This window comes from Coccinella septempunctata, chromosome 1 (genome assembly GCF_907165205.1).
Source record: "Coccinella septempunctata chromosome 1, icCocSept1.1, whole genome shotgun sequence".
Lineage (NCBI taxonomy): Eukaryota > Metazoa > Arthropoda > Insecta > Coleoptera > Coccinellidae > Coccinella > Coccinella septempunctata.
In genome coordinates this window covers 68034801-68060582 of record NC_058189.1, presented here as the reverse complement: position 1 = coordinate 68060582, position 25782 = coordinate 68034801, and the positions used below count along the sequence as shown (strand labels likewise).

The window sequence follows — 25782 nt, the reverse complement described above, 5'->3', positions numbered from 1 at the left end:
GACAATTCCTCCTATATATACAGGTCTAGTTTTTGGTAGAGGTACTCTACAAGGTCCAAGGTATCTTCGGTTATATTAATCTGACACGCTAGAGTAAATCCCGAATTTTTTCGTTTTTTTATAAATATGTATAATTTATTAAATATATCACTTAAGTTTCTGCAATTTTGTAGCAGAGATGGTGATTTGATAGGTAGGTGAAATTTCCAAAACAAATCAATGTACTTGAAAAGTGCTTTAGACGTCCTGAAGTGTTGACCCGAGTGTTGACCTAATCATACACGTAGTGTTGTATGAAAAAAGGTTTATAGGTCCCTCTACCATTCCCAAGTTTTCCAATTTCAGTTTCGAAGTTCGGGGAATACCCCTATTGTTAATGGGATAATTTCATCATCGTAACCGACGAAATAGCTCATTATTCCTTAATTTTCAACGTCGTCGAGGTCGACACGTCTATCGTCCGCGATGGTACAAAAAAAAAAACTGGATTTTTTTCCGGTAGTCGTGAATCATGCCGCCACTCCGCCTAATCCTCTCATTGTTCGTCGCGAGGCGATAATGAAAAAAAATCGTTCGACGAACGAGGCGGCGTCTCGGGCACGTGGCTATTATATATAGAGCTAAAAATAAGATCGTAAACAGTTAATTAATATCCATTAATAATAGACGCCGCTATTGCAACATGGGAAGGCGCGTCGCGGCGCAGCGCTGGGTGTCGGCAGCCCAGGGCGTTACGATCCAATCAAGACTAGAGTCGGATTTTCACGATGCCACAGGGAAAAGCCCTAGAGAAGGTCTGAAAAATGTACAGGGCGAGTCTTTGACTCGTATCAATATTCTAACAGTAGATTCACGAGGTCAAAAGAGACACTTTTTTCCTCTACCATTTTTTCAAATTTGAGACTAATGAATTATTATCTCTCAGAACCGTGAAGTTTGGGTATGGGGAAGGTCAAATGAACCACAGTTGAAGTTTTGTGGAGAATCCTATTCGAAATAACGAAGTAACGAGAATATTTTAGATAGATAGAATTCGACCATCCATTATTATCCATTAATTCTCCAAAAAAATCTCTAGATACTTCAGTGGACATTTTGCGCAAAACACCTTGTTTATCAGCTATCCATCCCTACCACCCCTTCAAACAGAGATCGAACCTTTTACCGATACGATATAAAAGAGTAATCAGAATCCAGTTGATGACGGGTGTTGCAACTATCCAGCATGACATTTACCGAAAAAGGAAAGTAATTCTCGTTTTCAACGACCGTTGCATTATTTCATTTCGTCTAGTCAGTCAATTCGATAATTGTTTCATTCGCTGTAACCTTACCCGTTAGGTGGAGCATTAATAACTCGCCTATATTCATCGAAATATTACGGTGGCTTTGGAGGACGTGCGACCGATTACAAACAAACATTATCGCAACAATTATTGTTTGATATTATTTTTACATTGATGCGTTTTCGACGTGGAAACTCATCTGCATTATTGGACTTAATTGCAGACGACTTTTTATGTGTACGTTGAGGTTACAGGGTCAATTTTCCTCACAATTCTCCATTAGTCATGTAATAATCGCAATGGTTCGTGTTATCCTTGAGAGTAAGTAGTTGAGAAATTAATCTCGATTGATGAGGAAAACGCCAAGATTTATATTCAGAGTGTAGTCGGGTCTGGAGTTGTGAATGGGGACTATCAGATAGTCTTGTAGTTGACGGAATTTCGGAATCCGATTTTGAAATTGGAAAATTATTTGATTGTTGCATTTACCTTGAAGATTTAAGTTCTTTCCTCAGCACATAGTCTTAAATCATCACCCTCACAGATGAAAATCCCTTTTTTCTTCGAAATTTTCGTCTGTAATCAACACAAAACTTGTACATATTTGAATGAATGACTCATATAATGAAAGGAATAAACACAGAGTTACAAAAGTACTAATGCTTAACATTGGATTCTTAAAACTCTGGTTTACCCGTTTGAGTTTAAGCTTGATTTTGAATAGGGATGAGGGGTATTGGATATCTAATTTTGAAGATCGTTTCGAGCACTGTCTGACCCTAAAATTTTACTTCAAATTATCCATCGATAATGAAATAACAGCGAAAATAGTGAAAGAATTTATCTCGAGAATATTATTGGTATCTCACAAATTTCAAAGGTATTCAGTGGTTGTGGTGTTGATTTTTTTGTCTAAAAAAGTACCATGTTTTCGATTTACCTCAGTCTATCGTGAATTTTCAAAAACGTTACAAGTGTGTCAGAGCGATTGTAAATTTGCAGTAGGATAAGATTGGTGTAGAGTGGAAATGATGAAATTATTTTTTCGAAACAACGACAGTGGCTTTATTTAACCAACGACATTCTGGAAAAAATGTATCCGCTGCTTACGTGTTGCAACTGGTTGCCAAATTTCACGCTACTGGTTCAGTCGGAAACAAAAGGAGGGCTCATGAAAGAGACGAAGCGATGGACGGGGCTGTCTTAGGTCATGTAGCAATGGATCCGACCTTTAATACTACGAAATTGTCCGATATATCTGGTGTTTCACGCACAACAATCATGAGAATCCTTAAACAATATAAATTCCATCCTTATTGAGATAAGAATGAAGTTCTTTCTATGAAGTGGTCAGTGAAAGGATGAAGGGTAATCAAAACTACATGTTCGATATCTGTTTTTCGGACCACACTGTATATTATATTCTTTTGATAAAAAGCATCACAGTTTTTTACTTCACACAATAATTATAGCATGGGTATGAGGTACAGTTTTAGCTGAGGTTAGCATATATGTGAGCAATACATTTTTGGTTATCAAACAATATAGCATATGTATGAGTTTTAGCAAAGGTAAGCGTAACGGGGTACCATACAAAACCTCAGTAAAAAAACCGTTTCTCTCCGTGAGTGTAGTGCATTGTAATTGTTCACGGAATAAGCTGAAATTTTCCATATTGAAGGGCATCTCGCACTCCAAAAATTGATTCTTTCTCCAACAAAAAGGAAAATCCAGAAAGTCTTCTCCAAGATACCAGAAACTTTAATCTGAAATAGAGAGAAAACAAAAGCAGAAAAAGGTAAAATAATAAAATTAGATTCAATATGTCAGATTGACCTAAAATTGACACCCCAATTCAAAAAAGATTCGGAAACTGCATGTATAGCTCTAAAAGCATCCTGAAATTTATAAATCGGACAATGAGTAACCAGATGATTTATAGCTTCTAGAGTTACTAAGAACCTATCTGATTTGCAGTTGGCATGCACGTGTTCGCCTTCTGCCAATGAAATTGATCCCTTTCTTAGATATCAGTTCTTAGTTACTCTGCATAAACGCATCATTATCTAAGTACATATAAGTGAACGGTGTTGAATCAGCTTTTGGTGAAATTGGCCGTTGGAGTCAGAAGTCTTAGACGACGATGTTCGAGTTCTGTGATGGTGTCCTTCCAACTGTCATATTTTCGATTAACTCTCAGTTGAAGAACGTTAGGGCATTCAGCGCGGCTACAAAAGTCGATCGGCCAATCCGCCGAGTATTTGTAGACATACTGTAGAATACCTCTTTAATCAGAGCGCACCCAGGTGTTTCGCGAGAAGCTCGATCTCGTTTCTGGGTTTCGGGCACGATCGTCATCTTCCTATACCGGCTCACTTTCGATTTCGAGCGTCCGTTTTAAAACGCACACGTGCTCGTGTGTGTGTTGGAGGCTCCCCGCCAGGTGAAATGTAACCGCCGCACAATCCGGCGGCATAATCCGATCGAAATAGAAAGTCTCTCGATGGCGGTTACATAACGCGAAGTCGAGTATAAACAGACCATAAACAATGCAAAAATATGCAGGCGTTGCACACTCGACCCAGAAATCGGATCGGAATCCCACATTTCGGATGATTGTTTGTTTCGGCCGAGCGATTAGGATCGGGCCCGCGATGTTATCGATGTACCGAATTGCGAAAAGCGCCGAGATGGGGTTAATGATGTGAATTGTAAGGCCCACGGAATGGCCTTACAGTTCGATTACGACAATACTGCGAATTTTACACGAGGGTATGGGAAAAGCCAGATTGTTGCTCCACTTTTCAAAAAACTCATTTTTTTTTTTAATTTGTATTTTCTTAGGGTTATGCAACATAAAATCCCAAATTCGATGTCCTGTGAGGGAATCTCGGAAACTAGAAGAGCAAAATCAAAACCAATGACACGTTTTCGAGCTCTTTTTCAAAGAAACCCAGAATGTTGGAAATCGTAGACTTCTACGATCCGTTTTTGAGTTATTAGCAAAAATCTCGGCAAAAATTGAGTTCTCATACCTTTTTTGTGTTTAAAGTTACAGATCTGTAACTTGAACCTTTTACAGGCACTTTTATACGTAGATTCTACTATCAAACAATTTTTTTCATATTAAAAAATAACAAATTCAATGATAGTTAGCCTAATATGTAGGTAATTCGAAATCTAGAACAGAAAAATGAGTTTTTGAGCTCGTCAGTGGATTTTTCGTAAGAAAGTGCCTGTAGAAAGTTCAATTTTCAGATCTGTAACTTCGCAGACAGAAAAATTATGAGAATTTTTCGAAATCGTCAGAATCTCATTTTCTGCTGATATCTCGAAAACGAAGGATCGTAGGATGCAACGGTTTTTAACGTTCTTTATTTCCCCAAAAAAGAACTCGGAAACGTCTAATCGGTTTTGCTCTAACTATTCTAGTTTCCGAGATCCCTTCACTGGACATCGAATTTGGGACACCCTGTAATAAGTTGACCAAATTCGATACTTACCGAGAGCATCTCAAGAACTATAAGACGTAGAGAAAAAAGTCTTAGAGGAACCTAGATCTCTTTTTTCGAAATAATTAGATATCAGAAAGCAGATCATGGATAAATTGGGTACTGAATACAACTCTGTTTAAAAGATCCATAGATGTGTAGAGTCACAGATTTAGCTTGTTATTCTGAAGGTAATTCTGTTTTTCCAGGAGTGGTACAGCTCATTATGAAAACTTAAAATAGCTATATATTTTTATCAGGACCGAATCGGAAAAAATGGTATAGGGTGTTTCGTTTGACCTCAAGAATCCTCTGTTGCGATATTTGTACGAGTCAAAGACTCACCGAGTATTTCTCTGAAATGATGATTAATTCCTATAATCCGTTAGGAGTATCACATAAACCAAAAAAAATAATGGTTTGGAATTTTTCGAATGTCTCGAACATAAACCAAGATATAGCGATATATTTTTCAGCAACGCTGGAAAACGCATCACGATATTTACGGTTTGCTTTCTGATATCTAATTATTTCGTAAAAAGAGATCACCATTTTTTTTATTTTGCAAGGGGACCGAGATATTAAAGGCGGCACGTTCTCGAATTGACACACTGTATATGCTCGGTCGGGTCGATTAGAAGAGAACGAGCCGAATTCGACAATCTATAACTTCATCATGAAGGAGATGGAATTATTTCTTCATGAAATTCCACAAACTACGACGTTTCTCGAACAAAAAGATCCATTCATCAAATTTCGGAATCTGCCCAGAAACGTTCGATTTACCAACCGCTTTAATTGCCGTGACCCCGATAAAACGGATCGTTTTCGGAACAGCAATGACATTGCAATGTTATCAGTCGCAATCCGACGCCGAAGTTTTGGGGGTGGTCTGAGATACGATAATATTACGATCATCATTGTTCGATATAAGTTACGCCCACCCAATACCCCATTTGTGTTGTTATGTAAAAGATAACGCACCTCGATCTTATCAGTGAGAATGCTTGATTCGTCTATTATAGGTGCACACTAAAAACTTCTATCGAAAGGCGAGACATTTATCCACTCGATAAAAACGCTGCAAATTTCATGAAAAGATTCAATATCTTCAAGCTCTTCGAAATATCCAACTTTCACCATCCCAAATCAGGATTGCAATGATATAATTTCTACTGGTAATTGCCCCTAAATGGTCAAGCCACAAATAGAGTAAATGAACATCCAAAACGAGCGATACTAATTACGATTATTCTAATAATTACTTGGTAACCAGTTATGCTAAACTTGAAGTCCAGTAATGATTTTTTTACGAATTCTTTCCACTCGAGAACATATTGATAATTTTTCGAAAACCGCGACGCGCTGTATACGTTGCTCAATCAAAGGCAAACCACAAAACGCCAACTCGATGCGGGTTCGACCTCGGAATGATTATATTAAATTCATTTGGATCTGAAACGATGTCGGATTTGGAAGTTTATGTAAAAGAGAGTCGTTCGACCTATTTTCGAGGTGTAGACTAACTGGAATCGATGGTTATTTTCAACTGATGAATTTTTCTTCCGTTTGCAGATTTATTACATTGTACCAACGAACCGAACATATCAGTCCCACAACTAGCCAATCTACTCATAGAGAGGTCACAAAATACTAATTGGGTGGTGGTTTACAAGGCTCTGGTAACTGTCCATCACATGATGTGTTACGGAAATGAGGTGAGTCCAGTTGGATTTTATGGATTATGTTGTCCAGATCGATATTGGAGCGTATACGGGGGGGACAAGCCTTCGTTTTATTATTTAACATGACGGTTCTTCGAAAAGAGCTTTCATTAGTGGGGTAGTCGTCTGGACAAAAAACTACGATTTACTAGGATGAGTCATTCAATACCCACGCTTGTTTCGCTAGAACGATAGCATTTTCAGGTGGGTGAAGAAACACCTTCTTTACCTTTACCTTCACCCATACAGAAACCGAATTACCTGATTAACTAGGATGAGTTACTTAATCCCTACTGGTGAAGACGCTATCATTCTAGCGAAACACGTGTGGGGATTAACCAACTCATTCTAATGACATTCTAGAAAGATTTTTTTCACCAGCAGACGCCTACCTCACTGATAGAAGGTGAATTCCTATTTTACCTTTACCCACTATCGGTTTAAATCACTAGGATGAGTTACTCAATCACTACACGCTTTTCACTAGACCCATAGCACCTTTTGGGTGAAGGTAAACTTTACCTTTTACCTTCACTGACCCAAAAACTAAATTACCTGATTCACTAGGATGAGTTACTCAATACCCCCAGGTGTTTTGCTAAAACGATAGCATTATCAGGTGGTTGAAGGTAAACTCCCCCTTTACCTTTACCTAAGCGAAGGTAAAAGTGGAGTCTACTTTCACCAGTGAGACAGGTGATGAAAGAATTGAACTAAGAGTTCAATCCCCACATGTGTTTCGCTATAACAAATTCAGATGGGTGAAGGTAAAGGTAAAGAGGGAGTTTACCTTCACCCATCTGAGGATGTTATAGCGAAACATATGTGGGGATTGAACTCTTAGTTCAATTCTTTTATCACTCGTCTCACTGGTGAAAGTAAACTCCACTTTTACCTTCACCCACCTGAAGATGCTATCGGTATATCGTTATAGATCACTTGAATGAGTTATTCAATCACCAAAGGTGTTTCGGTAGAATGATTCTCAGGTGGGTGAAGGTAAACTCCTCCTTTACTTTTACTTTCACCCACCTGAAGATGCTATGGGTATATCGCTATAGATCACTTGGATGAGTTATTTAATCACCAAAGGTGTTTCGGTAGAATGATTCTCAGGTGATTGAAGGTAAACTCCTCCTTTACCTTTACCTTCACCCATCCGAATATACTATAGCGGAACACTTATGAGCATTAAATAGCTCATCCCGATGAAAATCGGGTAGTTCAATTATCTTTTTTTTTATTACCTGTAGACACCTCACTGGTGGAAGGTAAACGCAACTTTTACCTTCGCCCACCTGGACATGTTATTAGTACAGCGTTGTAGATCACCAGGATCACTATTTAATCACTACACGTGTTTCGATAGATCGATAGCATACGGTGGGTGAAGGAAAAGGTAAAGGAGGAGTTTACTTTTCACCAGTGAGGCGACTACAGGTAATCGAAAAAATAAATTTTACTACCTGATTTTGATCAGGATGAGTTATTCAATCCTCATAAGTGTTTCGCTATAACATCTTCAGATGGGTGAAGATAAAGATGAATCAAATCAAAAATAATAAAATTATTTCATGCATTTTCCGACATTTTAGGATGAAATCATAAAAGTTGCATTTATTTTTCAGAGATTCACACAATACCTGGCATCCAGCAATAGCACCTTCCAGCTCAGCAATTTTTTAGATAAGAGTGGAGTTCAAGGTTAGTCTTGTTTGTAATGAGGGAAAAAAACACAGAAACGGGAAACATTGAAGCACCTTCATGGTTGTAAGATCAGAGTTAGTCGAGGATGGATAAATCAACGGTTTCATAATTTTGTTTCGTTTTCAAAACAGGGTTATAAAGGCAGAGAATGAACAGCTGAATTCTCGTCCACCTGAAGATGTATTTTCAAGAGCGAAACACTTTCTACGCATTGGAATCTGTAGTTATCGATTATGGGTTGGATGTTGGGTCTTTTTGGGAGTGGGAGAGGGAAGAGGGGAGAATCAGCTGATCGGATATCTGTTTCACAAACTAATTTCTTCGTCTTCCGTAAGATGCTGGTATCGATTCTTGAAAGAGTAGATTTGTCGCGTAATTTCATTAAGCCAATTAACGGCGTAATAAATTATTTCGATTCCTTCTTTCCTTCCTTGTGTTGTCACTAACAACTCGGTAATCCTTCTTTCTCGGAAGATAGTTGGACTAGAAAAATATCGAATTTTTCTTCCGCTCCTAAATCAGAAGCACATTTCACCAGAAACATTATGTTATCGTCGACGTTAGCTTTCCCATTTACGTACTTGGTAGACGCGTACTTAAAAGCTACATTCACGTCAGAAGTGACGATATTCCGCCAAAATGCGTGTGATTACTATTAGACGATAACAGTTTATAGGAGTTTTATGATACTTATAAACTTCCCTTATGGTCGTTTCCTGAACAATTAAATATACTATATAGTACTGACAGAAGGATTCACCCAACGCTTGGCGCCTATTGAGCCATTCACAGTTAGTAAATTAAAAAAAAAAAAACGCGTTCGATTGGGTTTTATGAAAGGAAAATTCTTTATTGTCATGTAAATTCTTTCACTCTATAACTTCTTTGAAACTTTTATCGTTTCACTCTTTTAATTACCATGTGTAGTATAATAATTAACGCAGTATGTCGAATGGTCGCTGTCTGTAGAGAATACTGTATTTTATCCACGATTATGACAAAATTTATTCCAGAATATCGCACATGATTTTCAATCTGTATTCATTTCAACATCTCAATACTCTATACGGCAACTTCTGTCAATTCTATGTTGCTTCATAGAAATCTATGTGGTTGTGACGATGAAATTTCATACACCAGTGAATAATGGCTCATAAATAGCAAGTGATTAATGATCGTTTGATAGACAACCAGTGAAAAGTGTTCAAGTTCGATTTTTGTATATCATCATGATCGTGGATGAAAGCTATTAGTAAATTTGAGAGTCGTTCTAAACTATTAATGATTTTTTTTGTTGAAAAGGAAACCAAGGACATAAAAATGGTGAGTTGTTAATGTAGAACATCCAAATTTGTTTTTCGTTCTTTTGAGCTTGAAGTGGCTATTTTTTTTTACTTATTTTCTTATAATAGAAGAAAGCCGCAAATGCATGGTATTTAGTTGTATGGTAGAATGTATTGATGATAGAATCTGAGAAAATTGTGTTCCTCTTAAAAATAATATTCCGAAGACTTCACCATCCGCGAACGAGTACAAATATAAAAAGAACTGGATGGATATTGCGAATGAAGATCATGCTAATATGCTAAGCGAAAAAAATTAGTATCATTTCAACTCTCATTCCAATGATGATAGTAAATAAATCAGTGGGATTCAGATTCAACAGAATGAAAGTATTTTTTACTAATGCCCACTGAAAAAACGCGTGAAAAACGAATTTTCTCTCATCTTTCACGAGAGAAATGAAAAAAGATTCCTACAGCACTCGGTTCGTCATATTTCATGATCCAACGTGCACGAAATTAATTTAAAACGGGCTTCTTCTGCACTCTCATTAATATCCCGCATTTCCAAGAAGACAGTAGGAGTTCTCTTCCACGCTGGCGGATTTACCCCTAACATTTTATTTCGCTTGCTTAGTTTTCAGTAATCATTTCAAAGCCGCCGACCGGCTGGGTTTCCTTGTTTCGTATTATTCCTGGGTTTGCATGCTCGTAACTGTGGAGATCCCATCGCCCATTCGAAATGTTTTTTTTTCAGGATATGACATGTCCCCTTTCATCCGACGATACGCGAAGTATCTCAACGAGAAGGCCATTTCGTACAGGACGGTGGCGTTCGATTTCTGCAAGATCAAGAGGGGGTAAGTACTGAAAAGTTGCCCTCGTTATGTTCTCAACAAGATATAAAGTGATTTTCAATAGAACCCAGGTGACTACGTTACAGAGCAGCTATATAGCAGAAATATATCTAGTGTTCCTTGATTTGTAACTCAAATGTAGCATTCAGAGCACAAATATAGAACATTAGTCATTATCATTGCTGTATCCCGTTACCGAGAATAAATCTACAAAAAGGATCAAAAACAAAACTATCGGTGCGATCAAACTTATAATTTCTTAGGGCTACTTGCGGCTGTGTGCCCTCCTGTGACTGGAGAGACCCATCCGTGACCTACAGATCCTTCCACACTCCTGGCATGGCATGGATAGTGTTACCAACTAGATCTGGCCGCCGCTGTATCCTTCTCGAGTCTCCATTATAACTGTGTCCCAAAGACTCCACTGTGATATGTCTAATGCTAGTTGTTCCCAGTTATGATCGGCATTAACTGATTTTAGGGATTGATGCAGTATATCCTTAAAACGCTTATACTGGCCTCCTGGTTTCAGAGCTCCCTCTGTGAATTCGCCTTACAGAGATATTTTGGGGAGTCTTGTGTCTTGCATCCTTAGAATGTGGCAGCTCCATCTGAGTCGGGCCTTCGTTCCTTGAGTCTCAATTGTTATACAACTCGCGCGCTGCAAGAGTGCAAGACCATCTGATGTGCATTATTTGTCTTAGAAGCGTTGGTAGGACCACTGCTTTGTAAACAGCTGTCTTGGTCTTCAGATTGAGGTCATGATTTTCCAACACTCCGTCCTTTAGCTTCTAGAATGCCCGTGATGCCGAATTGATACGGTTGTGTATTTCCGTGTCCAGGTTAGCCCTAGTGTTTATGAAGCTTCCCAAGTATTTGAACTGCTCGACCAGTTCTAGAGTTTCATCCTCCAGGCTGATACCTGTTTGAAGGCTTTCTGGCGGACTTACCAGGATTCTGGTTTTGTCAATAGAATAGTTATATAGCAGCTATGCTCCTATGTCCGCCTCAAACAAGGAACACATGCCCTTTCTGAAGAGGGCATAAATAGCTCAAATATGGATCAGGCAAATATTTTTTACAAAAGAGATCTATATGTAATACATTGATGTGATTAAATGATAATAAATACAAATCAACTAATAAAAACAACGGTGTCAATGGCATTTCTCACAATCTCCATTTTTGTTTACGTCTTGCATCGTAGTTGAAACATTAATGGTGTCTTACTCTCTCTATGATCTGAAACTGATACATAGCAAATATAGAACAAAGTTACAAATATAATACGTGGATATCATGGAGCTAGAACATTAACTTCAACAAAATGTGGAAATAATTCGGATACAGCACAGGCACATCTCAAAATATCGTATCAGACAAGTAATGGTTACAGAAGAATAACACATAACCAAGTTCCCTATAAGGCCACCCAAGAAAACATAACAGATATGTTACTGGTCACCTGGAAATGGTTGATGTTGACAGGCGAAAGGCTGCTATTTTACGTGAACTATTTTAGCCCGCTAGACTTTCCTTGCTAGTGTTTCTGAAATCGCAGGTCCAGGTTAATGGATCCACCCTCAGTAGAAAACCCTATTTCACCAGAAACATTTGCATGAATATTTAAGTTACTTCGATTTTTTCTCATTCGTACGTACAGCTTCTTCCCCATCCTCAACCCATTTAATTTTGCGCCAGCGTGTTGAATTTTAAGCCCCCGCGATTATTGTACCTTTGAGCTGTTAACAATGTTAACACGGTCGAAGAACAGACTGAATAAATCCCTCATTGTCTGTCTGGTCACGTTCACTTTGTTATCTGCTGTGTCCCGAACATGAAAATGAATAGTTACAATCCGTTTAGATTCTGAGAAAGGATGAATCATCGACTTGCTGTAATTTTATAAATAATTAATAAAGATGAAACTGTCGTTGGGAAATCGTTCGTTGAAAACAAGAAACTATTTCATCATGGAATTTATGGCGGAAATAATGTTTACTTTACTCTGCAATTGCGTAGATTTAACAATCGCTCAGATTTGTCGTTTTCAATATCCAGGACATGTTTTCAAATTCCACCATTTTCAGATGCCAACTTAAGAGGGCTGTATCTGAGCAGAAGATGCTCAAAAATTTTTTTTATGAAAGTCCAACACTATTTTCTGACGATGACTACGATAATTCTATGTAATTCCGCAGAAAAGAGGATGGGATGCTCAGGACGATGAACACCGACAAGCTGTTGAAGACTTTACCGGTACTCCAGAATCAACTGGACGTACTCCTGGAGTTCGAATGTTCCTCAAACGATCTAACGAACGGCATCATCAACATGTGCTTCATGCTGCTCTTCAAGGATCTAATCCGACTTTTCGCCGGTTATAACGATGGAATCATAAATTTATTAGGTTGGTTTCACGTTTATGTTCAGAGTCGAAACTGTACAGAGTGAGTTATGTAACGCACAAAATTTATATCTTCCATATTTGCTACTTTGAAGAAAAATGCTCGAATAGGTCAATCTTTCTTTGAAACTTGCTGACCCAGCAGAGGGGGGGAAATTTAGTTATTGGGAGCAAAATTATACGTCAAAATAAAAATGGCATTTTTTCTACAAAAATTGAGCATTATGTTCAAGCTCAGGATATCGATCTTGCAAATTCCAAATCCTACCTGATGATGAATTCTGAAAATCCAATTCGACTTGTTACAACTGGAATTTTTTCAGAGAAATTCTTCGACATGAATAAGAAGCAGTGCAAGGAGGCGTTAGACATATACAAGAAGTTCCTGGTCAGGATGGACAGAGTTTCGGAATTTCTCAAAGTTGCAGAGGTAAAGACGTTCCCGAAATTCATTCCCGGATTTTAATATTCACTATTTTTTCCCGCAGAATGTCGGAATAGATAAGGGGAATATCCCGGATCTCACGAAGGCGCCAAGCAGCCTGCTCGAGGCTCTGGAGCAACACCTGTCGCAGATGGAAGGAAAGAAGAGTTCGTCTTCGGCCGCTTCCTCTCAATCGTCCAGTAACCAGAAAAACGTCAAGTCCGGCGTCACCGCCCTCACGTCTACCAGTAGCGCCTTCGGAACTATCGCCAACAGCAAGTTCGACAATCTCTCGAATGGCATAGACGAGAACTTGAAACTGCAGGCGTTGCTCGAAGAAGAAGCCGCGATGAATCAGTTTAAGGTAAGTCCTATTGGATCTCGTACGAAGATCGGTGATGGAAAATTCGCATTTTTTTCCAGTCGAAGGTCTCTCCCACATCGGGTGGCAACCCCTTCATGAGCAATTCTTCGTCTTCGGTCAGTACCCCGAGCGCCGCCGCCTTGGATCTATTTTCCGCCGAGCCGAACGTCTTGCAACAGCACAACGTGTCGCATATGCAGTCCAAGCCTTCGGACGATCTCTTGCAACTCTCCAATCCTTTCATGGACGCTTTTTCCAACGCGCAACAGCAACAACAGCAGCCTATCATGGGCACTGCCAATTTCGCCGCTGGGAATAACAATGCATGGGCGCCAAACGGTAAGGATACATTTTTCGTATTGCGAATCAACTATTAGTTGTCAAATCGAGAAATAGTGTTGCTCTTCGTGTATTGTTCAGAAGTGAATAGGAATTGTGCTACAGAAATATTTTCTGATATTTTGTTTAGGGTACTAGCTCGCAGATTGAATTCTCTATATTCGATTTTACCTCATTTCACTTCACTAGACTTAACTTAACTTCTCTATATTTGCACTGCACTCTACATTAATCTTTCTTACTCTACTCTACTATTTTTCTCTATCATAATCTACTCTACTTCATTTTATTTTATTCTTTACCCCATTCTACTTTACCCTACGCTACTTCACTCTTCTCTACTCCACTTTACTCTACTTTATTATACTCTACTCTAATCCTCCCCACTCCAGTTATCATACTCTGTTCTTTTCTATTCTATTCTATTTTATGTTCAACACTACGCTACTCTACTCTATTCTACTCTACGTTGCTCTATCCTATTCTACTCTACTAAACACCACTTCATTCTACTCTTCCCCGTGCTATTCTACTCCACCGCACTTCACACTGTCATACTCTGTTCTTTTCCACTCTACTCTATTCTACTCTGATCTACCCTTCTGTCCTCTATTCTACTCTACGCTACTCTTTTATATTCTACTATACTCTATCCCACTCCATTCTATTCTACCCTACTTTATTTTTCTTTACTATACACTATCTCACTTCACTGCACTACACTCTACTCTATTCTATTCAACTCTATAAAACACGACTCCAATCTACTCCACTCTGCCGTACTCTACTTTATTCTCTCCTAGCTTACCCTACCTTAGCCTACTCTTCTCCACTCCATCTACTCTATTACACTCAATTCCACTCCACTCTATTCTACTCTAATATATCCTCTACTCTATTCTGCTCCACTCTAATCTTTTCTACTCGACGCTACTTTACTCTGTTAGACTCTACGCTATTCTTATCTACGCAGCTCTATTCTACTCTGCTCTACTATACACCACTCCATTCGACTCCATCCTACTCCACCCCATTTTATTTATTCTACCCCATACACCATTCCACTCCACTCTATTCTATTCTACTATACGTAGCTCCACTCGACTCTATTATACTTACGTTATTATACTCTACTCTACTGAACTGTAAACCATTCCACTTTAATCCAGTCTACTGTACAGGGTGTGCAAAATTCGTTGTCTACTGAAGGCATCTCGAAAACTATAAGAGCTGGAAAAAAAACAGACAACTCATTTCCGAACTCTTCTGAAACTTGAACCTTCTTAGGCACTTTTATAGGTAGAATCTACTGACAAAAGATTTTTTCCAAATAAAGAAATTACAAATTCAATAAAAGTTTGCATGCAAAAAAACGAAAATTCGCGTATTGATTCGAAATGAAAAAATATTTTGAGCTCGTCACTCGTCAGTGGATTCTACGTGAAAAAGTGTAGACTGTAGACGGTTCAAGTTTCAGATCTGTAACTTCAAAAGCATAAAAGTTATGAGAACTTTTCGAAATCGTCAAAATTTCATTCTTTTGCTAATAACTCGAAAACTTGGAATCGTAGGAGGCTACAGCTTTCACCATTCTTTGTTTCTCTGAAAAAGAGTCGGAAATGTGTCATCCGTTTTCTTCTAGGTGCTATAATTCTCGAGATCCCCTCAGTAGACAACGAATTTTGCCCATCCTGTACTCTACCTACTCCGACTCTACTCTACTCTATCCTAGCCTACTCTTTTCTAATATATCTATTGTATCACACTAAATTCCATTCTATACCACCCTACCATGCTACTTTCTACCCTAAAATACTATATTCTACACTACTCCACACTGCGCTAATCTACCGTACTCTACTCTACTCTACGTCGCTACTCCACTGTTCTCTATGATACTATTATCTACTCTACTTAACTCTACCTTACTCTATGCTACTTTACTGTACTCTACCCTACTCTACTCTATATACTTTACTGATCCTTCAGATTGACAAAGCCAACATTTTTCTTGAATTTGTAACTTTTGAAGGCATTTCAATCGGATTCTCTTCTAGGTCAAAGTATGGTGTCCAACAGCTCGTTTGTGTCAGATACCAACTTCGCCTCGGTGTTCGGCAGTTCCGAACCTAAAAGTAAGTAACCTCCACCCGAACGCACCACCAGCATATTATCGAGTAGTAGTCACACAAAGAAATATGCACATCTCACCCAAGTGGCATGCAATTTTGAATGTGTGCACTACGCAAACATCACTTGATTAAATGTTTTCATTGCTCATTTTCAACAACCATACAGTTTCACAACTTTTTCGCATCGATTTGCGGCAGGAACTGAGGAAAGTGCGCTTTTATTATCGTCACAACAAGATTCATGCAGTGCCGTTTTGCATGGTATTTTTTCACTTTTGATTATCGGCGAACTAACAGGCTTAATTCCTCCCAGTGAAACGTCGTAATTAAGTATTTAATCTTTTTACACCGACTACAATTTCTCTTGAAATTGCTCTATGAAAATCTTCAAAGAAACTCTTCATCATAGTTTCACTGGGAGGATTTCAACCTCATCCATGTCTAATACTACCATTTTCTTCCACAAGCTGCCGAAGAGACTAACGCAAGCTCAAGCTCGTACAATCCATTCTTAGTAGAAGATTCGGAACCGCCCCTCTTAGATATCGATTCACCAACGAACGATAAGCCCATTCATACCGTGCTAAGTTATTTTCAAAAAGAGGTAGAGTCGAGCGACCTAAATAAACGAGAAGGCTGACCGATCGAGGTCCCTCTGATGTTACTACTGCTAGATGTCCGTCACGTATCGAACGACAATAACCAACAAACAATGTCTGTGTTCACTGTAGCTGGATTAGTATATGTTACACGGTGTATACGTCTTGATGAAGATGAAGGTGATACATTGCCCGTCGGTGTGTTTTGTATGTATGTATTGTATTTGCGAGATCTGCAAATGAAGGTCTACTGTAGACACAGCACTCTTTGGCTTGGTTGCATTGATTTCTGTTCACTAAACAATTCCTTTCTTTCAAATGATCCCATTTGCTGACTGTGGATCAGTTTTAGCGAAGCCAAGAGAAGGTCAGAAAGGACTGGGTAACGTTAAGGATAGTTACAGATTTGGGCGTAGCTTAGTTGAGGTTACAGGGTAGGCACTGCTTTTCTTTAGGTTAAAAAATTTCGTTTGCGTTATGTTCACATTCATACTTCGTCTTCTGGTGCTTGTTCAGCTCACTGGCTAGCAAACACCACTCTTGACCCTCCCTAGCTACGCCCAAAGCTTCAGACTGTCACTAAAATCGCACTGTTCAGTTCTGATGTGAACTGCAGTGCGGAAGTTTTGGTTCTTTAGGTGGATTCTTCATTGCAGATCTCTTATAAACACTGCTCAAATGTTGAAGTGGATAATTTGCGTACATGTAGAGGGAGGATTGAGTTAGGTGTCCACCTACGGTTAACTTGCCTGAAATGGCAACATTGCGCAAGATTGATTTAGAGCGACAACATAGTAGAGAAATAAACCTAATTAAGATCCCACTTGGTGGTGTCTGTAGGCTTAAAAAAGGTCCCTTCTGTTACAAAAACCTGAAATCAAAGTTTAATATCGCGTAGAGCCTCCTCTATCGTTCTGTAGGGCTCTTGATCTATTCGTTACTGTATCAATGAGGTTATAAATGAAAATTTGAGTAATATTTTGCCAAATGTCCGTAAAATCATTGTCGAGTTGTTGTAATGTCTGCGGTGGGTCAGGTATGCGGTGTAATTGCTGTGAAATTGCAGACCATTCATGTTCAAAACAATTCCGGTCTGGAGAGGAAGTTTGCCAATCCATTTCGTTAATGCCATGCAACTTCTTGTTGAGTTAAACCTTCGTTTAACCAACACACTAATTTATAAGTTGTAAGGCTTCTGAACAGTCGTGACAATCAATTTTCAGTTGCAATAATCTATTCATCGCACATACGTGCCACAAAAAAATATCATACCTACACTTGCAAGAAGTGAATTTCTTGTAATTTTCGTAAATTAAGTCATTTAGTGTCATGAGGACCATATTTTGTATCCCTGTAATACCCAGAAGTACGCCTTTCCTCATGGAAACACTGAAAATCTTATTGAAGTGCTAAAAGTGCGTTGAATCGAATTTTCAGTGCAAAAGTAAATTTTCTCTCGAGTATCCACTTCAATTTTTGGGCAGTGCATTTTTCAGCATGCTCATTCCATTTAAAAAAGTTTCTCCTGAAGTGAAACTTCCATAGATATTTTGTTGAACTCGACAAGTGAATTGTAGGGTAGGCATGTTGACTGTTGTACCATAGTAACGAATTCATTTTTTGGTATTTTGTTTGAATTTCAGGAAGTTTCACTTGTGGTCTATCTGGTTACTCTTCTGGAAATGTGCAGTCAGCTGACCGATGAACAAATTTTCACTGTTGCAGAATTCTTCTTATTTTTATGTTTGTGTGTCTTTTAATTTTTTGTTTTCGTTCTTTGCTCTGAATTCAGTTTTGTATGGCTTCAATGAAGTATCTTCTATCCTGAAAATGAGAAAAATTTATTATAATCACTTATTGTTGTAAAGAATTTAATCCGTCATCAAGATGGAGTACATTCTTTTGTGACGTTCAAGTTATTTAATAATTTGTGGTCGAAGATGCTTGATCAAATTGTAATCATAAAAAGATTCTCGATTCATTCACGTGACAAACTTATTTATGAAGTTATCATTAGCCCTTCCGTTTGCAGATAATTTCGATGGATTAGGCGGCGTACTCCAACCCATGTCCGCTGGCAACGGAATGAACTTGTTCAACAACAACACGAACAACCCCTCGCCGACAAACACGAACGCCAAAAACCAGTTCAACACTAACGGCAACAACAATCCCGACAGCGGAAAGTTGGTTTCTGGAGATCTAGAATCCAGCCTCGCCTCCCTGGCGGAAAATCTTACCATAAACCCCAGGGTGCAACCAGTGAAGTAAGAGGCTTCACTTCGTTTTCAGTTCAGAGATCTAGATGTTTATTTTTTTTTCAGGGGCGTTCAGTGGAATTCCCCGAAGGGCGGTTCGAAGACCGGCAACAGTTGGACGCCACAGCCCATGTCCGCGACGACTGGCGCCGGGTATAAACCGATGAATCAGTCCATGACCAGTCCCACCTTCAACGCATCAACTTTACAACCGCCTGCGTTTCCTTCAATACCAACAGTTCAGCCAGTGATGGTAAGGAGTTTTACCTAAATATGTATAGGCCATTTCTTTCCGTCTTTAGTTCATTTAATAAAAATAAATTGAGGTGTGGTTCTTTTAATTCAATTAAGTTCCAAAACAATCTGAAAGTTAAAGAAAGAAGGGGACCAAACCTTTATTATTTATTAACAAATCAATGATATCTTAGGCCGAGTGCTAACTGACGAATATAACCTATAAAACTGTATGACGTTTGCGTCGTTCTGTCAATGTGGACGTGCTTCACGCAACGAAGAACATACACACAGCTGCAACCTCCAACATAATTGTAGTTTTATTGATGTTGCAGGTTCGGTTCGTCAGTGATATTGTAACGTTCTCTTCAATTAATTAAAACGTCCTATTTTGATTAAGACTATTTATTTACACTAATATTAATCATCAAGAACGATCATGCCTAAACGGGAAGGCAGTGAATACAATATTAAGGATTTCTTCAGATGCACACCACCCACCGATATGAATATCAACCAGTGTTACGATCTGAATTGAACTAACCATCGTCATCGTCAGGGCCCTAAATGGAGCACGCTCCATCGAAGAAAAGCAGATGCTGACCATGGTTTCGGTCTCATTTGACCTGGTCAGAGCAACATAGCTTTTTCTCTGATGGAGAACGTTTAGAATTGATGTATTGATGGACTCTTATTCAATACTGGCAAGCGCTACTGAGTACTATCCAGTAACACAGAGCCAGTATTGAATAAGAGTCCATCAGTTCCAAACGTTCTCAATCAGAGAAGAAGCTATGTTGCTCGGGCAAGGTCAAATGAGACCGAAACCATGGTCAGCATCTGCTTTTCTTCGATGGAGCGTACTCCATTTAGGGCCCTGACGATGGCAAATTGGCTAGTTCGATTCAGATCGTAACACTTGTTGATATTCATATCGGCGGTGGTATGCATCTGAATCAATCCAGTAGATTCTTGAGGTCGAAAGAAACACTTTTTTCCTATATCATTTTTCCCGAATCGGCTCGGTTTAATACAGGCTCTTGAAAAACCATAGAAAATTTTTTTTTCATCTCACAAACGGTTTTATCGAATGAACTTAATTTCGCAATATAGTTTTTCGTTTATCTGATGAATCTTTTTCGAATACAAGATGTTACCCACGTCTTCCAGTTTTCTCATTATAACCATTACGTACCATAAAAATACCAAAAATTCAAAAAACCCAACTCTTGAAACCAAATTGGACACAATCTAATGAATATTTGAAAGTTTTCCTCATATTTCGCCTATAATGCGCCATTTTCGACTAATTTGATGTTAAAAAATCAACAAGTATCTTCGAAATTTGAAAAATTGGATATTTTGGCTGAATTCAACTCTGTTTAAGATCCACAGACGAGCAGTGTCACAGATTTAGCTTGTTATTCTGAAGGGAATTTTGTTTCTCTAGGGGTGGCATAGCTCATTATGAAAACTTAAAATGGCTATATCTTTTTATCAGGGCCGGATCGGAAAAAATGGTAAAGGAAAAAAGTTTTTCTTTTGACCTGGAGAATCTACCGTTAAAATATTTGTACAAGTCAAAGACTTATTCTATATAGGCGCTGGAAACTTTCTCGCAGTTTCTAGAAAGAACAGGGCCAGACTGGTTACAATATTTTTTTATTTTGATGTATCTTCTTTTTTTTATTCTGTTTCTTATCAAATCATTGTTGAAGTGTAATCTCAATTAAACAAAATTTGATTTAAATACGAATTAATGGTTGTGAGGTGAACCTATCTCTAATGACATTCATTCTCCCTTCGAAGGTGATGCGCCCCATGGTGGGCAACGCGGTGATGATGCCCCAGATGCCGCAGATGGGCGCCATGTCGCCGAACGCCAACCAGATGGCGCAACAGCAGTCCTTGTTGTTTCACTGAATCCCCAAACACGAAAGTATTTTATGCCATAATATATCGAAACTATTGTATTTTGTATATAGATATTTCGGAATTTAAAAATATTGAAACAATCATGGGTACAATAATGTATGTAGTTTAGGTTGTATCGTATATTGATTTCGGAAAATGCTTGGAAAAGCCGGGATGTTGTTTATCTCTCTTTTGGGTTCGGATGGAGTCCATTGTTTAAGGGTGAGAAAATTATCCGGTCTAATGACTGACAATAAAATTGTGATAAAAGTTGATCGGCACGTTATTTGATTTTTTGTCGAAATTTCAGTGGATTATTGAAGTTGATCAAGGGAATTTAGAAAAATGAATGAAATATATTTATTATCATCCATTTTTTCATAAATTTAAGTTTGTTATATGGAATTCAGACCTATATGGGGGTTTTATTTGTTACATTAAGAAATATCATGGAAAAGTTGAAAATAAAGAGTTGTGCAAATCAACGAATTCATGAGGCTCTAAAAAGGTTTGTTTATTCAGATGTTTATTGTTGAATTGGATCTTCAATTTGAACCCGAACATTCCTAGACAGTTTTAACGTAGGTTCTCAGGTTGCCAAGTGCTGTTTTCAAGCATTTATCCCCTATTAGAACATATATTTTGTACATATCTGTTGAAAATCGATTGTGATTTTTGTCATATCCAATATTTTTATAAGAATTCAAGTGATTCAGGTGAATCTTTTTTTGCTATAATCTTCTTCATTTTATTCGTGGAAAAAGCCAAAAAAATTTTGAGATTATTGTTCATGTGGATGAAGAAGGAACATTTGGTGTTGTTCGTTCAACTCGCAGCACAGCCATTTTTGGATAAAAAAGTGTTTGTCCACGTAACAAGAGAAACAAACTACTCGCAGAGTGCAATATCAACATGTATACGTCTATCTACAGAATATACAAGTATTTAGCAACATATTTTTATATTGATTTTTAACGATTCATGCTCAGTTCCATTTTTCCTTTATTCAGTACAGAAATTGATTTTGATGAGATTACGGTGATTTCACCAAGGCCTGGGCTGTTGACTAGACGGCCATTCTAGAAATATTCGTAGATGATATACTCTTTACACTGAAAATTGAGTAAGTGGTGAAACTTGCCCCACCCTTTTCATGTACCAAGACAATAATTGTGGTCCACTCGAAACTAACCAACCTCAAGTATTCAAACATACCTATTCACTGTTTTTACGAAACGCTCATCAAAAATTTTCGGGCTTGGACGGTGAGTAAAACGTTATTTGGCTGTGTACTCTAACTTAATTTCGTACTATTTTTTCTTTTTTGGATTGGAAAATTGTTATAGTTGCAATTAATGCCTCCGTTTTTGGTGAGCAGTTTCAACTTGGTGGTTTTTGGATGTCTTTGTTGCACAATTTCTTTTTATGCACAAGTGTTCCAACATTTCTGTCAGTGTGAGTTTACATTAAGAGATGTATTGACTAGCTACTGTTTATGAATTATTTTATACGTCTATTTACCTATTCATTTTTGCTTCTTTTGGAGACAAGTCTGTTAGTAAATGTAATAATAAATGAATTATGTGAATTGTTTGATTTTTTGTTACAAATCCTTCGCCCAAACCAATATGTATATGAATTTGAGAGGATTCAGAAATTGAATTGACAAACAGGTAAGGCAGATTTAGAGATGATTTCATGCAGAATTCACTTTGAAGTGCTTTCTGGAGTGCAAATCTCCATTGACACATCAAATGCTTGGTTTTCTTGAATCTTGAGAACAACTTCAATTGACTTCATATCCTAGGATAGTAACATGACATCCTTATTTTTGGACAGAAGGACAAATAGGTCATTTTAGGGGGGGGGTATTACCCATTGCTCATTTTTGACCCGAAAAATCGAGATTTTCGAAATCGAGTTTTTATGCTTGGGTGGAAGCCTTGTCAACGCTGATTATGGAACCGAAGATCTTAATCGGGTCAGGAATATAACAGGAGATATCGCAGATTGAAATTCGCAATTTTTGAAAAATGCCATTTCGGAAATGAAAATCTAAACTAAGAGAAATAGGCTTTCGAGATTGCTCGCAATAGATTTACCGTGCTCGAAAATCTATGTTTGCTTATCTAACACTGTTTACCAGAAAATCAAATTTTTAATTTTTCCATTTTTCAACTTTTGAATTAGGTATCTTCCAGAAAAATTATCATAGATCTAGAGGTGATACATATTCTGAAAGAGCAACTCTTCTCGTGATGAATCTGAGAATTTCATCCATTTCGGCACAACCGTTCGGTCTTGAGGAAGTTTTAACTGAATACTGAACCCAACTTTTTGGGAATTTTTCGAAGGTGAACTTTCGAGTTGGTTATCTTAGATTATCGTAGATCTAAACTTGATACATATTCTGAAGGAGCAACTCTTCTAGTGATAAATCTGAGAATTTCATCCATTTCCGCACAACCGTTCTGTCTTGAGGAAGTTTTAACTGTACTCAACTTTTTGGGAATTTTTCGAAAGTCAACTTTCGAGTTGGATATCTTCCAGAAAAATTATCGTAGATCTAAACTTGATACATATTCTGAAAAAGCAACTCTTCTAGTGATAAATCTGAGAATTTCATCCATTTCGGCACAAACATTCGGTCTTGAGGAAGTTTTAACTGAACCCAACTTTTTGGGAATTTTTCGAAGGTCAACTTCCGAGTGAATTATCTTCCAGAATAATTATCGTAGACCCAAACTTGATACATATTCTGAAAAAGCAACTCTTCTAGTGATGAATCTGAGAATTCCATCCATTTCGGCACAACCGTTCGGTCTAAAGGAAGTTTTAACTAAGCCCAACTTTTTGGGAATTTTTCGAAGGTCAACTTTCGAGTAGATTATCTTCCAGAAAAATTATCGTAGACTTGAACTTGATACATATTCTGAAAGAGCATTTATTCTAGTAATAAATCTGAGAATTTCATCCATTTCGGCGCAACCGTTCGGTCTTGAGGAAGTTTTAACTGAACCCAACTTTTTGGGAATTTTTCGAAGGTCAACTTCCGAGTAAATTATCTTCCAGAACAATTATCGTAGACCTAAACTTGATACATATTCTGAAAAAGCAACTCTTCTAGTGATAAATCTGAGAATTTCATCCATTTCGGCACAACCGTTCGGTCTTGAGGAAGTTTTAACTAAGCCCAACTTTTTGGGAATTTTTCGAAGGTCAACTTTCGAGTAGATTATCTTCCAGAAAAATTATCGTAGACTTGAACTTGATACATATTCTGAAAGAGCATTTATTCTAGTAATAAATCTGAAAATTTCATCCATTTCGGCACAACCATTCGGTCTTGAGGAAGTCTTAACTGAACTCAACTTTTTGGGAATTTTTCGAAGATCAATTTTCGAGTAGATTATCTTCCAGGAAAATTATCGTCGATCTAAACGTGATACATATTCTGGAAGAGTAACTCTTATTTATGATGACATACTATCGACGTATCAAAAATTTCAAGTAAATATTCCTTATCCTTTCAAACTTTCAATTTTATCATGAAATCGTGAGAAGAATTCCCATTTTTGACACCCAATAAGGAGTGCATATTTGACCCCATATTCCTACAGGAAATATTTCATCTTGAGTAAACGCTCTGTATATGTATGGTGAACGAAAGCAAGCTAGGTCTAACTTTGTTGTATGCGTCAAATCACACAAAATAAAAAAAGTAACAGCTTGATATCCGTAGAAAAATGCTATAATGGGTAGAACATTCAAAGCGTCTACTGTTAATCATGCATTTATTTCAGGTTGTATACTTTCTTATTCTTAGGCAAGAATAGTTTTGTATAATTCGCTACAGAAACAAATTCATTTTTCAAAATGGAAACACGTTTACTCAATGTTATTATATTCAATTCTATGGCTGTCATATTCTGAAGTTTCATCATGCAGGAAAATGTTTTGTGAAGTGAAAATTGTGCGAACTGAGCTCGATGCCGATGTAGGTAATATAAAATCGACTAAATAATTGTAGTAATGAGTTTTCATCGTTCATCGTTTCCATATCTTTCCAGCTCCGAGCACTTGACAAAACCTCGGAAAGTTCCCGAACGGAAGACGGAGGACTTGAAATAAAAAGGAACAAGGCGTAAAGAGCCCCGCAATTTCTTCGAATCCACCCCGACGAAATGTTAATATCCTCTCGGTTCTTTCGGAAGCGATATTTAATAAAACGCGCCATCGGAAGAGCAATCCCGGCAGCGCCACTACATATTAAATACATCATTCGCCCTCATAAGATGTTTCCCGCGGAAGCGAGAAGAAATTCCCAGAAATTCCCTTTATTCCAGCCCGGCAGCGAGTTTCCGTTTCCGAGAAGCGTGGAATTTGGGACGAGTGAAGGCCTTCCTAGGGCTGCTGAACTACATTGTAAGTCTTTTTCATATTGATCATTGATCTTTTATCTCCAGGAATTCTCTTCTTTTCAATCGAAGTTTTATATTCAATTACACGTCATCACCATAGAAATAATAAACGAAGAAGTTTTTAAGATTTGACAGTCATACTAACAATGATTTTTATCCATTTCTATAACTCTGTGACATTCACAACTGAAATTTTCAAAAACGTCAGTTGATCAACTTTGAGATCCTCTGATATGGGAACTGGTAATCAAAAAAATACGTGTTTGGTCTCATTTCACGTAGAATTCAATGCTCCATCACTTTTATGTGAACCGCTTTCAACAATTATACTCAACTTTATGT

At 37.9% G+C, this 25782-nt stretch overlaps 1 protein-coding gene across 3 annotated transcripts in view; it reads left to right on the top strand.

The window, feature by feature from the left end:
• LOC123310564 (phosphatidylinositol-binding clathrin assembly protein LAP-like) overlaps positions 1-22607 on the top strand; it is a 36791-nt gene extending 14184 nt beyond the window's left edge. The window contains exons 1-13 of one of the 3 annotated variants that reach the window (XM_044894102.1): positions 6226-6292; positions 6353-6495; positions 8130-8205; positions 9511-9531; positions 10249-10351; positions 12550-12758; positions 13079-13185; positions 13244-13543; positions 13603-13882; positions 15940-16017; positions 18646-18880; positions 18938-19124; positions 20915-22607. In XM_044894102.1, the coding sequence (XP_044750037.1) occupies positions 6241-6292; positions 6353-6495; positions 8130-8205; positions 9511-9531; positions 10249-10351; positions 12550-12758; positions 13079-13185; positions 13244-13543; positions 13603-13882; positions 15940-16017; positions 18646-18880; positions 18938-19124; positions 20915-21028 (1905 nt within the window). In that variant the 5' untranslated portion in view covers positions 6226-6240 and the 3' untranslated portion in view covers positions 21029-22607. Of the gene's footprint in view, positions 1-6225; positions 6293-6352; positions 6496-8129; positions 8206-9510; positions 9532-10248; positions 10352-12549; positions 12759-13078; positions 13186-13243; positions 13544-13602; positions 13883-15939; positions 16018-18645; positions 18881-18937; positions 19125-20914 lie in introns of those variants that run through there. The other 2 variants (XM_044894084.1, XM_044894093.1) reach the window with 2 other exon arrangements.
• Positions 22608-25782: the final 3175 nt, after the last annotated feature.